Source organism: Pezoporus flaviventris, unplaced genomic scaffold (assembly GCF_033815535.1).
Source record: "Pezoporus flaviventris isolate CSIRO_AGI_PZ_B2104156 unplaced genomic scaffold, CSIRO_AGI_Pfla_v1 ptg000020l, whole genome shotgun sequence".
Taxonomy (NCBI): domain Eukaryota; kingdom Metazoa; phylum Chordata; class Aves; order Psittaciformes; family Psittacidae; genus Pezoporus; species Pezoporus flaviventris.
Window position 1 is genome coordinate 2,469,749 of NW_026892568.1, and position 13,287 is coordinate 2,483,035.

The 13,287-nt window shown below is 41.5% G+C and overlaps 1 protein-coding gene across 11 annotated transcripts in view; it reads left to right on the forward strand.

Moving 5' to 3' along the window:
- The first annotated feature begins 3,129 nt into the window (after positions 1-3,129).
- Positions 3,130-13,287, forward strand: part of BPTF (bromodomain PHD finger transcription factor) — a 52,868-nt gene continuing 42,710 nt past the window's right edge. For 10 of the 11 annotated variants that reach the window (XM_061455292.1, XM_061455299.1, XM_061455303.1 and 7 more), the window contains exon 1: positions 3,131-4,013. In XM_061455292.1, the coding sequence (XP_061311276.1) occupies positions 3,374-4,013 (640 nt within the window). In that variant the 5' untranslated portion in view covers positions 3,131-3,373. Of the gene's footprint in view, positions 4,014-13,287 lie in introns of all 11 variants that reach the window. The other variant, XM_061455295.1, reaches the window with a different exon arrangement.

The following is a 13,287-nucleotide window of genomic DNA, read 5'->3' on the forward strand; positions in this document are numbered from 1 at the left end:
CCAGTTTAAAATAAGAACATTCTTACCTACATCACCTGTTTTTAAGAAGTACTGTTTTTTCCAAGTACTTTTTCAAGCACTGAACACCTCAGGTTAACCTGCTGTAGAGTGCTTGCTCAATACAGCTTCAAGTCTAGCATTTCAAATGATGTGTTAGCTTTAGATTCAATTTGACTGTCTTTAAAAAACAAGTAGTGATCTGAAGTTGTATGAAAGCACCATTCTTTGAAGGTGTTACAGATATAGGTATCTATTGAATTGCGCTTCCAATCCACTTAAAACTGACATGTTATAAGCTGTTTGTGGGACTGAATATTCAGCTAAATGATGGAATAGGGGAGAAAGAGGCAGATAAGCATAATGCTGGAGTTTTTGAAGTCTAGTATAAAATGGATGGTTGGGGACAAGCCTTCAGAGAAGATAGATTGATGACAATACAAGTTCAGAACAGCAAATAAGTTAACTTATTTTTCCTAATAATGTGATTGAATTTTAATATAATTCAGTATATCAGTATGTTGATAAACTTTTGGTTTCATCATACTAAATAAAATGGTAATTGGTAATATACTGAATTACATCAGCAGAAGTCATGCAAGCCCTTGCTTCCTAAGACTGACTATTTAGTCTATAGTTGAGCTCTAGTCTTAACATTACTCAGCAAAACCTTGGTGTCTTATAAACGTACATGTAACTGATTCTAGAGCTGAATACCTAAATTCAATGCCTAATACATGTTAGGAAATAATTTGGAGGGATGAGCTGGACAAAAGCAGCTCAATAATTTAAACAAGAGCACATGTTCACGTGTTATGAATGCCATCCAGCTCTGGGCTCTTAAGTTCTTTCTCTCACCCTTGGAGAAAGGAACCCATCCAGACAACGGCTTGGAACAACTAGGCTATTCATTTTATCCAAAATGCCCTTTGAAAGGAATCTTTCTCTCCATCTGTCTTGGGTATGGAGGCAGTATAGGGCCTCCTAGCAAAAATTCCTCTTTCTGCTGCATTCAAGTCACTTATAAATATGCTCATTTAACTATATGAGCAGACTCACAACTTCATGTAGATAGGTTTTGTTCTTGGGAGTAGACATGAGGTAGGCGAGTAGGTTAAGGGGTTACAGTTGACTTCTCTGTACTGAGCTGTGTGGTGGAAAGGGTTAATTTATAGTCCTGATTTTGAAAGTTAATACAGCTCTCTATGCATCTGTTTCTTCACCTATAAAATTAAAATTCTTTGTGTCCTATCCAGTAAGCACTTTCACATCAACTGGTAAATAAGAGATAGGATTAAGAGACAAGGTATTCTGGTTCATAGTACTCAAATGCAAATTGTTCTTACTACCTTTGGTTTACTAAAAATATACAAAATCCACAATATTTTAGAGATGTTAATGCTCTCATAATGCTACAGGCTTCATGAATATTAGTGCGGTAGATACACTAGATACTTTTGCTAGATTCTCAGCATGTAGATGGTAGAATTTACAAGTGTTTTTCCTAACATCACAAAGGAAGATAGTGAAATAACCTACCTCCAGCCACGGATCTGTGTATTTATGTGTTTAAAGAGTTATCACAATTCTTTGCAACCTTGTAAGAGGTTGCAAAAATTAGCCTGACATAAGCAATCTAAAGGTAACTTTGAACAATTCAGAATGCAAATGGAGGATAAAGGTGTGAATGGGGTTAGGCAATATTGTCTGCTGCTGATGCTGTGTCTATATCGTACTGTGTCTAGACCACAGCCCTGAGCCTCTGCAGCTGCAACACTGAATGTAAAAAGGGTGCAACTGAATATAAAAGAGATGCAGATAAAAAGCTGGATAAGAGTGCAAATTGGGTAAACCCTGCTGCCTGGTGACACTGTGACATTGTTGCATGCTTGACACTGCAGCAGGTTTGTGGCTTTAATGAGATGCTCAGCCTGAGCAACAAGTTAATGAACAAAAGGCGCTTCAAAAATGACTGTAGAAGAATGCAAATTAAATTACACATTGGACGTAGAGCAAGCATGCTTATGCCATGACCAGCATTGGGGTTTACATCACATGGAAGCATAAGCAAGAGACGGAGAGAAAATGAAAATGCAATCACACTTATTTGTTAATGGTAAGACGCTCTGGGATCCTAAACCTGTGTAGATTTAGCAGTGAAAAGAAGGTTGGTTGTAAGAAACGCAAGATCTTTGCGCGCCTTGGGCTGGCTTTCAATTTGTACTGCTTTTGCTCAGGCAACCGATACCCTGAATTCAAGTGGTGCCATTAGAAACCCAACAGTGCGATTGGTTTATGTAGATTTTTAGCCCTTTGGGGGCTCTGGCAAATGGGAAAACAAGAGGGAATATGAAATATATGAAGCCTATCTCTTTTTCATAGTGCTCCAGTGAACTGCAAGCACACAGCAGGCTGGAGAAAGATGGACAGAACTGCACGTGGTGGGTCTCCTCACTTAACCTTGCTTTATACCGACCCTGGATCGATAATAGTGACCTGTGAGAGGGTTTTACTTTCTGCAGGTGGGTGAAGGTTTACAGCCGAAAGAGGTGCAGTGGTGAAGGGGGCCCTGAGCGCATGGAGGGAGGGCGCCTCTCCTGAGGGCTGACCTGGTTTTGGCGGGCTCCTGTGAGAGCCGCTACCCGGGGCGGAGGGACGGGCAGAGCCCGGCGCCTACCTGCGCTCTCAGCTCCCCCCTGAGGGGTACGCGGCCGGCTGAAGCCGAGGGGTGGCAGCCGGCGGGGGCTCCCATTAGGGCGCAGGTCGAGCTCTGGGAGAGAGAACCGGTGACGGGAGTCACTCTTCGGGTGTGGGGAGACGGTGATCCTGAGGGGGGACACGGGACAGCTCCAGCCGTCGGCGGGGCTGGAGGGAGCCTCGTGGGAGGCGGTGGCGCCGGGGCAGCGCTTGGTGCCAGGTGTCGGTGGGGCGGGCGGGGGGCTCGCTGTGCGCCGGCGAAGGGAAGGCAGCGAGAGGAGAGCGGCGGGGGCGGCCCGGGGGAGAGCGGAGCCGCCTCAGAGCGCCGGCTCCAACATGGCTCTGGTGGCTGAGGGCGGCGGCTCCCCCTGGCGGCGGCTGTCGGGCGCTGCCGGTCACGTGAGGCGCTCGGGGCCTGCTGCCGCCGCCGCCGCTTCCCCCAGTCAGAGCGGAGCGAGCCGAGGCAGAGACGAAGAAACAAGATGGCGGCCGGTGGCGATCCGGAGCGGGACGCCGGCAATTCGGATTGAGCCCTCGGCCCTCACAGCTCGGCGGCCCCCCTCCCCGGCCCGGATCCCTCGCAGGGGGGGGAGCTTCCCTGTAGCCGCCTGTCCGGACTCCGAGCGCCCTCCCGAGCCTTCCTTTCCCCTCCCTTCCCCCTCTCGGCCAGCGCCCAGAGATGCGGGGCCGGCGAGGCAGGCCGCCCAAGCAGCAGCAGCCGGCGGCGGCCACCGCTCAGGCGAGCTCCCCGGCTCCGCCCGCCCCGGCGGGCCCCATCGGGGGGCTGAGGTCCCGGCAGCGGGGCAGCAGCCGTGGCAGGTGGGCGACCTCGGCCCAGGCGGAGACGGCGGGGCCCAAGCAGAAGGGAGCCGCGGCTGCCCAGGCCTCTTCCCCCGCCACCGCCTCCCCCAGGGGGGGCAGCAAGAGGAAGGGAGGCAGCGGCAGCAGCAGCACCCCTGGTGGGGGAGGCAGCAGCGGTAAGGGTAGGGGCAGGGCTGGGGCTGGAGGAGCAGGGGGAGGAGGCGGAGGAGGCAGCTGCAACAGCCAAGGCAGGGCTGCCTCGTCCAGGAGGAGCATCAGCAAAGTGGTGTACGATGATCATGAGAGCGAAGAGGAGGAGGAGAGCATGGTGTCCGAGGAGGAAGAGGAGGCAGACCCCGAGGATAACCAGGACTCTGAGGAGGAAGAGGAGGAGGAGATAATGGAGGAAGAGGACGACGACGACTCTGACTACCCTGAAGAGATGGAGGATGAAGACGATGCCAGTTATTGCACTGAGAGCAGCTTCAGGAGCCACAGCACCTACAGCAGCACCCCAGGTAGAGAGTCAGTGGGTTGAACTAAAACAAGTCGAGGGCACCCCACATGCTCCCCCTAGGTTTGCAAATACAGTCCGCACGCATTATTCCTCCCATGCGTGTATGTAAGGGATGCCTGCAAGCACTCACAGGGAGAGGGGTATGCAAATTAACGACTGGCAACCCCACGGATGCAGGGAACACTAGAAGATGCTTACAAACACATGCACTGGGAGGAGGGAGGGCATGCTGTAACAAGGGAATGCTGCAACAAGGGGATGCTTTGCAAATATGCATGGAGATTCTGGTGGCGGCAGAAATGCATGATACACCAGGACGTGTTGCAAACAGTGTCAAAAGTGTATGGAGGATTCATTTAGAATCAAGGGGAAGGAGATGTATGCCTTGCAAAGAGGTCCTTTCAAATATATGCAGGAAAGGATGGCTTGTGCTTGCAAATATAACTTGATGTTAAAAGGAGAGGAAGCACATGCAACTTGAAGTGGTCTTAAAAAGAAAAAAAGCCAAAAACCATAAAACACTGAAAATTTTCAGGCTCTTGAAGTCAGAGGTCTAACTGGATCCAGCATTTACTGGCATTAAGACAAAACTCGCTTTCCAAGGAGGGAAATGAGGTGCATTGTTCAAAATGGAGATTGCATTGTTATAGTTTGGGGAAAAGTGCATAGGGCCTCCTTGCAAGGGTGTAAACCTACTTTTAGTTAAACACAAAGATTGAAAGGTGGAGGTTGGGTCAGAAGCCTTGGTGTTAAATACTGCATTTATCTTAAGATATGGCAACCTTTAAAACTCATGTTGGTGTTAAAACTCCTTAAACATCATTGTGATTTTTTTATTTAATTTTTTTTTTTTTTTATCTCTAATGGCAAATTTGGGCTCGGATTTTTCAGGCCTGTGCTTCTGTTTGTGCGTAATTAGTTCTTAACCATGTGCATTTCAAGCTTCAAATATTCTTTTATCTAAACGTAAACACTTTAGATTTATTTGAATTCATTCCAGAATGGAGTACAAGCTTAGGAATTATTTAAGTTTGTTTGGTTCTTTTTAAAGTCTTTGAACCAGGAGAGTAGTTAAACTCAGGGATAACCCAGGAGTGTTTCTGAATTGGGCTACAGGGTCAGAGGAGCTGCTGTTGTACAAGTATTTGACCGATTTGGAGGGAGGGAGGAACAGGTTGTTGGTGTAAATGCGCTGCGTCTTAATTAAATAAGGAGTGTAGTTCAGAGTAGTTAGCTGACTTTATAAAAGGGGGAAGTACTGGTTAGTGTGTCATTTGTTTTTATTTTGGTGAGTTAATGGTATCAGCTCATTATGTGACTTCATAGTCCTTAAAGACCTCTGGGTATCTGTCTAATATATATGTATTTATATCCATATGCTCAGGAACCTAAATGAATCAAAACAAGTACAATCAATACTAAACGAGTTTGATTTAATTTTGAAGGTGTTAGTTTACCTGTTGCAGGGATGAACTGCCATCAGATTTTTTTTTTGTGAATATTTAATACCTTAAAGATTGAGGTCTGGCTTCACAGAAGGAAAAAAACCTTTCCAGTACTCTCTTGACTTTTTAACTCTTTATTTTCTTCTTACTTATGGTAACTTCAATTTTTAGTACTTTTTTGGGGAATGCTTTTGTCAGGGAAAGAATATTTTTATTACTTTAATTGGCCTGGTCCGGAAAGTACTTCTTACATGAGCATCCAGGTTTAAAATGAGTTCTGCAGAGTATGGGTGTATTCAATTTTTGAAATGTACTCAAGAGTTTTGGCAAATAAGATACTTCTGTGCGCATTGTTGTACAAGCATAGACAGGTTTTGTGTGGTATTGAGGTGTATCAGAAACCATTTTGATAATTTATGTGTTTATTTCTTACATGGTCAGGGTAACTTCAGTTAACTTTTATAAGATAAAGCTTAAGTAAGCATTTTCATCCTTATGTGCTTTTTTGGGTTGTTACATTGGGTGTTTGATAGTTAAAACATCTATGTTGTTATTTTGGCAATTTACTGCCAGTTCTCATTAGCTCAGTATTTGCCTAAAGGTCTTCCTCCTCTTTCCCAGAAATGCTGTTGCCCTATTGCAAAGAAAGTGCAAAACTTTTTCATTCAAGCAGCTCAGCCTGTTTTGTTTCTGCTGAACAAATACCTAAATTGTGAGTGGTGCTACACAGTTGTGGCACTAATTGAAATCCTAGTCTTATTCAGGAAGAGATACTTGAATTAGAACAGCATTAACAGGTGGGGAAAAGATTCACCTAACCTCAGCATGTCTTTATCTTACTGTGGCCAGTGCTGAGAAGAGTGCTATGAGTAGGGCACGCATGCAGTGATCTGTCTTCAGAGTTTTCTGTGAGCTCTGCTCTTTGATTCAGGTGCATGCTGAGCCATAACTGGTCTTTAGCTATGTTTAGATACAGGGGTTTTTCTTTCGTATATTTATCATCAAACCAGACAAGTTGTAATACACAGTGGCAAAGTTCCTGTGAGTAACTGGAGAGCTTGAAGGATTGCCTTCTCCAAGCTGGCCCCAAACAGAGTCATGCAGTGCCCGCTAGGTTTTTTCTACTAGAGATGATGATGAATGATTATTCTCTACTTAGCTTCCCTAACCATGTGCAGCTGAAGAGATTATTTTTTGAGAGCAGAGTATTGAAAAATTGCAGTTCCAATCAAACTCTTCTACCAAACAAGATTTTACACATAAATCACGTCCACTTAAATGAGTGACAGATTTTTACAACTTTTTCAAGCTTACATTGAATAATGAATTAAAAGATCACAGTGCAATGTCTGTAGCCAAGAAAGGCTCAATTTTTGTGCTTTGCTGGAGAGTTTATGATATATCTTGAACTGGAATCCAGGAGTGCTTTTTTACTGTATTATTAAAGTATTTAAAGAAACAAAATCCTAGAAATGGTAAAACACCTTTGATATAATGCTTAATAATGGTACAGTAAAAGCTTATTGTGTGAATGCATATGACATTTATCATTGCTTTTTCTTCTGCTGGACAGAGTTTTGGTAGAGGGTCTGTATGTGTATAATGTCCCTCCTCTTATCCATTTGTATCCCCAGAAGGTAGATGTACTTTTAGAATAGCTATTGTATATGTCTTGTATCACTAAACATTTTTGCCATTACCTGTCCACTGCAAGTTCTACTTTAGGCTTGCCACAATTACGTGTATCAAGTATTGTCCATATGCTGTAGCATTTTAAAAGGAGGACTTAATCAACATGTCTACAAGTCCTTCATTTTCCGCTTCTTGATTTTCTTTGTCAAAAACCAGGAAAACTAGTTTTAGGAAGACCTGTACATCTAGATTTTGGCTGAGATAATTATCAGACTCTCTAACAAGCAAACGCACAGCAGTGGAGTTGTGAGCCAAAATATTTGTCTTTAAATATATGATTTTTTTTTAGATGGCTTTTGCTAGCCTGAGCATTTGCACTGATTGTCCATCACTTCTCTTAACCAATTACTTCACTAGTGTGCTTTCATTTTCATTGTGAATGTATTTAACTGGAAACGAGGTGCTGTGTTTTGTGTGTCTGTAGTAATTTTATATCTCTTAACCTGTTTTCATGCTCTTGAAGAATAGTTTAAGTGGAAACATTGAGATAGAACAGTAAGATACGCAGCCTCTTTTGTCTGTCATGTGAGAAGATTTACCAGCCTCCCAACCATCTTACCCAGGGTACCCTGTTCTCTAAATCTGTCAAGCTCTTATTTTACCATTTAATAATCTGAATTTAGATTTTACTCCAGAGGAACTATCACTAGTTCATCATGCCAGTCATGAAAAACAGAAGAGTCCTAGCAAAGAAATGGTGTAGAAGGAGTAAATTGCTGGCTGATTCTGTTGCATTGACATGCGAATTTCCGGTTTATCTAAGAGCTTTTGTCACTTCAGTCATCTTTCTGAGAAGCTCTGTGCAGCAATTACCGTGCCGTTATCAAAGTTTGTATGTTGTGAAAGGTAGAATATTTTGCTGCGTTTATTGTGCAAACTTTGTAGGGCTGCAGTAAAATTCAATAGCTGACCGTTGTACTGAACAGAACTGGTGTAAGGTGAATTGATGTGGATTTTAGTAGACCGGGGCTGTCTCTCAGAGCTTACTAACTTCTGAAATTAGTTGCAACTTATCCCGAGTGTGTGCCAGCTAAGAAATTATCTGTCAGAATGTTCCTGAAGATTGTTATGTTAGTGCTACCTTTTTGCCTCCTGGGCTCTAGGCACAGAAAAGTTGTTCCTCCAGGTACTTCTTGGAATGCCAGTGTGGGATCTCATCTGCTTGTCTCGCACTAGTTATCCAAATGTTAAAATGATGCCTTAGAATATATGGGGTTTGTATTCTTGGCTCCTACAGAGAGTGTACTGATGGCCACGATGCTGAGAAATTAAACTGTTAATGTAAAATTGATTTAGAAGTGTAGTACAGCAGATGTACAAAGTGAAACACAGCCAGAAGTTTTAAGGTTTTCAGACAGTGGTTAAAGAACATGAAGATCTGGTTTTGTACAGTGCAAAGCGCTAGTTAAACTTAGGAGCATGTGTTGAGAGTTTCTGTGGTATGGGTGCCCTCAGGATCTAGTCTAGTAACCGGTTATTTTTTCATTTTCACTTCAACTTCCAAACCTTTTTTGATGCTTGGAAAGTCTCATTTTTTATGTCAGGTTAGGTTTTAAGTTTTTTGTCGGGTTATTTGGTTTACAGTGGTTTTTACTTTTCCAGGCAAAATAAATCGATTTGGGGTAGGTATGGGTATTGCAGAGCAAAACTCTGTTTGGAGCTGCACTTACAAATAGCTACTAATGCATCTTATTATTTCAGGAAATTTCTAAGAGATTTAAACTTGTGAATATTAGAAACATGTTGATTGTCATGTTGGCTTTTTTAAAAGGCAAAAAAAGTGTTTTGTATAAGTCAAGCCCTTTAATTTTGTCCTATCTCAAGAAAAAGATTTAAATTTTACAGGTTTGGTACTGTTTTTCATAATATATTCTTATTTCATGCTAAACTTATTCATTTTACTGCTTTTTCTTCTTTGGTGTAAGCTGAACAAATGTTCTCCCAAGAGGTTGGCTTTTAATTAAGGAACCAGTTTGGGTATTGCTGTGGCAAACAAGTAGCTATATCCAGTTCATGCATTCTGCTGTGAGGGGAAAAAGAAAAGAAAAACGCACAGAAAAAGTTCTCTAATGCATTTTCATCAACTGGTTTCAGTTTTATCAGTGATATTTGACAAGACCTTGTGTGTTGCTGTACAGTCTATTTGAATCTTGCCTGGTGAAGTGTAGCAATTTGGGACAGCAAATGTCTGATTCTTGTACGTTTATTAAAACCACGCAAAAAAAGGAGAGTCTTAGTGAGTTTAGGAGGGTAGTTAAAAGCCAGATTTCCAGGAGGAAGGAAAACCTAGGAGAGGGCATCCTCTGTAAGGAGTACTCATGCTTCCAGGACATCATATAATTGCCAGTTGGTCTTTACCTTGAGAAGTTTCAGTAGTGACTCATGATCTGGAGAGCAAAACCAACCCACTTCTGTTGTACTAATGGTGGACCTCTGTGTTAGTGTGATTTGACTTGATGAACTTGAAACCAAAAAACTTATCTCTTACTGGGGGGAAATGTGAAGTTTTTTCACTTGCTGGGGTCAGTTTTGTGGAGTTTGTGCTATACTGGGGGTTTGTGCTATAATTATTTCCCCCCTCCTGTGACAGATAACCAAAATAGCTGAAACTCCTCCGTCTGTCTTTTCCCTCCCCTATACTCTACCAACTGTATCTTCTCCATTGTAGCTGTGAACAGGAACTCTAAGCTGGAGTCTTAGAGCCCAAATGCTGAGAAATCAAGAGGAAGGGAAAGTTTTTAGAGAAGAGAAATGAGACCAGTTGTGAGCTTTCTAATCAAGAAATACTGGAACCAGTGCTTATTTTTCAGGTCATACCAGTACCGCTACCACTGTCTCCCTGTTTAAACAAGACAGTGGTTCTGGCAGAGTATTTATTATGTAAGGCCTCCATCCACCAGTCCATCACCTGAAATATATTGGGCTGAAAGGCTGTGTTTACTAGCACTGTACATCTGGAGTAAAGGGATACGTAACAATTGAAACAAGGCAAAACGGGATTTTTGTCCTTTCTGTTTGGCTATGTGTGTATGGTAATGGGAATACAACTAAAGCACAAAGCATGGAATTCATACTTAGTCATGGTATAGCCTTTTCTGTATTCTGGACACTTATGTAAATAGTTGGTTTAGATACTCTGTTTTAAAACTAAACCACGTAAATGTGTAGTTTTAAAATTAAAACTACATAAACAAGAAGATATTAAAGATGGTTAAAATGTTTTTAAGTTCCATATTCTCCTGTGCTAAAGAGTTAAAGAATGGATGTAACTTTCCCCTTTATTCTTTCAGTCTGTCAGTGAAAATGGAGACAAGGTTTTTGGTCCTTTTATACTCTATTTCTGAATTTTGAGAGGGCCAGCATAGGGACTGAATAAGTTGAATAGATGGAAATTAAAAAGGAAAAAAAGCAAGGGTTTGGTTTTTTTTGAAGTGCTTCAGTAAATTCTGGGTTTGGGTGCTGAGCCTGTTACTTCAGTAATTTTATTTTATTGCAAACATCATTAGTGTGTTTCTTAAATATTTGTAATATAAATTATTTTAATAGATTATAGTAAGTGTAGGCTGTAATTATCAATATCTATAATTAAATGTGCCATGTGAATAAAATTGTTTACTCTTTAATCTTAATTACAGGCAGCTCTTCCATTAGAGAATTCAAAATAGGGACAGGCAGCCATTGCAGACTTCATCACTTTTGGAGACAAGTAGTGAGGGAATGTGATTAGAAGAAGTTTATGCTAGATAGAAGTATAACGCTGAGATGCTCAAGATGATCTGGATCCTGTAAATAGTCCAATCATGGCAGCCGGAGGCCCTTGGTAGATCAGTTTCTCTTGCCAAATAAAGCTATGGAATTTGAATGGTGTAGAGGTGGACTTTTTCTTTCTTTGTAATGGCTCAAACCTGAAGGTGGAGTTTGATTCAGGGATTTGGTTAATATGCAGAAAGGATCTTAGAAGTATACAATTCACATGTAATAAAGCTGGAGTCCATTTGGGGAATCTTCAGTGTGTAAATTGACTTTCTTTAATTGACAGTAGGTACATCTAGATTCAGTTTGAAGTCTAGTCAGGTGCTTAAAGGTGACGTACCTGCTGTTTGGACACTTGCTCTGGAATCCTCTTCATGTTCTTTTGGTTTAGACAAAGTAGTACAGAAGTAAGTTTCATTTTTTACTTAAAAAAACCCTGCTGCTATGAGATTTCCACAAATGGGAAATTACCCAGGGCACATCATAAAAATGATTTATCCAAAGTTATTTAACTATAACAAGAGAAATTAATGCAGTAGGTGATGTAGTAATACAAAGTTAGGAAAAGAGCAGCAGTGTAATTCTCTTGCCTCCTCAGTGTGGTCGTTGCACTCATTTGTTAAGCTATTTCAATTCTGTATGTTATTTTAAGTGCATATGAAGGTACTGGGGTATGGTTTTGGTTTGGAGGGTGGGTGTGTCTGACAGCGAATACCAAATTCAAGCCCTGGATGTGTTGCCTTGGGGTGAGGAGAAGATTTTCTTTGAAAGTGAAAAGCTTGCAAAGTTGGATACGTTTACTGTAGGAAGACTGATTTTCAGAATTTGAGGGTATGTATGAAGAGCAGTTGGGTAAACATGAACTGTGAGCTTCAAAAACCTTCACAGAAGTTCAGACTGCTTCTAAATAGTGTGAGCTGTGCAGGTTGTCAGCATGCTGCAGATAACCGGCAATGAGGAAATTGTTATTATCAGAATCACAAGGAAGCCTGGAGTCCTTATTTGGAATTCCAAACTGCCTTTCTTCAGCTGTCTGGGCTAGTTGTGAGGGAGAGGGTTATCCACCCAATCAGCAGAATACAACATTTCAGCCCGAAACAGAGGCCATAGGACTTTGTCATTGTTATATCATATTCCATTGGTCCACACTTGTAATTTAAGTTCAACAGCCACTTAGAGTACTTCCAATTTTATGAGCACCTGGGCAGAGGATGTTCATATTTTTCACTGGAGATTAGACTGTTGGTTTTGTTGGTTTGGGGTTTTGGGGTTGTTTTTTAAAGTTGTTTGGAGTGTTTCTTGAGATTGCGCTCAATGCATTGAACAGGGATATGTTTAAGTGCAAATCGGCTTGGAACTTGTGAATTTCCGAATCAGACTTTGTGATTCCCTTCGTGGCTTCAAGTTCTGTTCAGGCTGGATACAGCAAAAATCAATAACAAATTGAAAGTGAAATTTGAAATAAACATGGAAGGATTTTCAATACCATGCCACGGAGCCACTCAAGGAAATATGTCTGGGTACCATTTCTTACATCTTTGAATACATTCTTTGTTTAGCTCTGGAAAATGGATTATATGCAGTGCAGAATTGTTCAAAGCAGTTCAGTGTCCAAAAAGAGAAATTATATGAGCTCTTGAAATGTGGTGTGTGATTTACAGTACTGTAAATTTACAGATTTACAGTGATTTACAGTGGATTGGCAGTGTTGAGTGGTATGATACAGTAACTGGGCTGCGTACCATGAGGTTGCTTACCATGTTCACAAGGCAGTGGGCAAAGGAGCATACGTTTTATTATGCAGTATGTTTTTCCTTATTGTCTAAACTACCTTTACAATTACTTCAGAAATTTCTGTGCTGTATACTAAAGCAAACATGAAAATATGTGACTTGATTTAAATTGAAGATGAAGGGTGGTGTGAATAATGCAACCACACTGTTGCACTGTACTTGCACCAAAAATCAATTCTTTATGAAGAATTGTGGTAGTGTGACAATCTTTGTGTCCCAATAACACATTTATTCTAGACCTCTAACTGTACCAATATGCTTCCTCTGTAAGGTGAGATGTTAGAGGGCTTAAACTTTTTCAGAAAACGTTAGGAATGCCCATTTTAAGGTTCCTTTTTGTGCTTCTCCTGTTAATTTGATGTAAGAAATATACCAGTGTTTCTCTCTTGTGAAAGAGACATCAACAAAGATGGTGTAGGGTAAGTCAGGTTTTTGTTTGTTTGGGATTTCTTTCAATGGAGGATAAAAGCAATGCAAAAGACAATAGTAATTTTGTTCTTGGAGTAGGAAATCTTAACAAATGAGAAGAAATAAGAAGTCTTTGCTTCTTTGAGCAGTGTTCCTTTATTTTAGCTTATCTTTACTGAGGGGG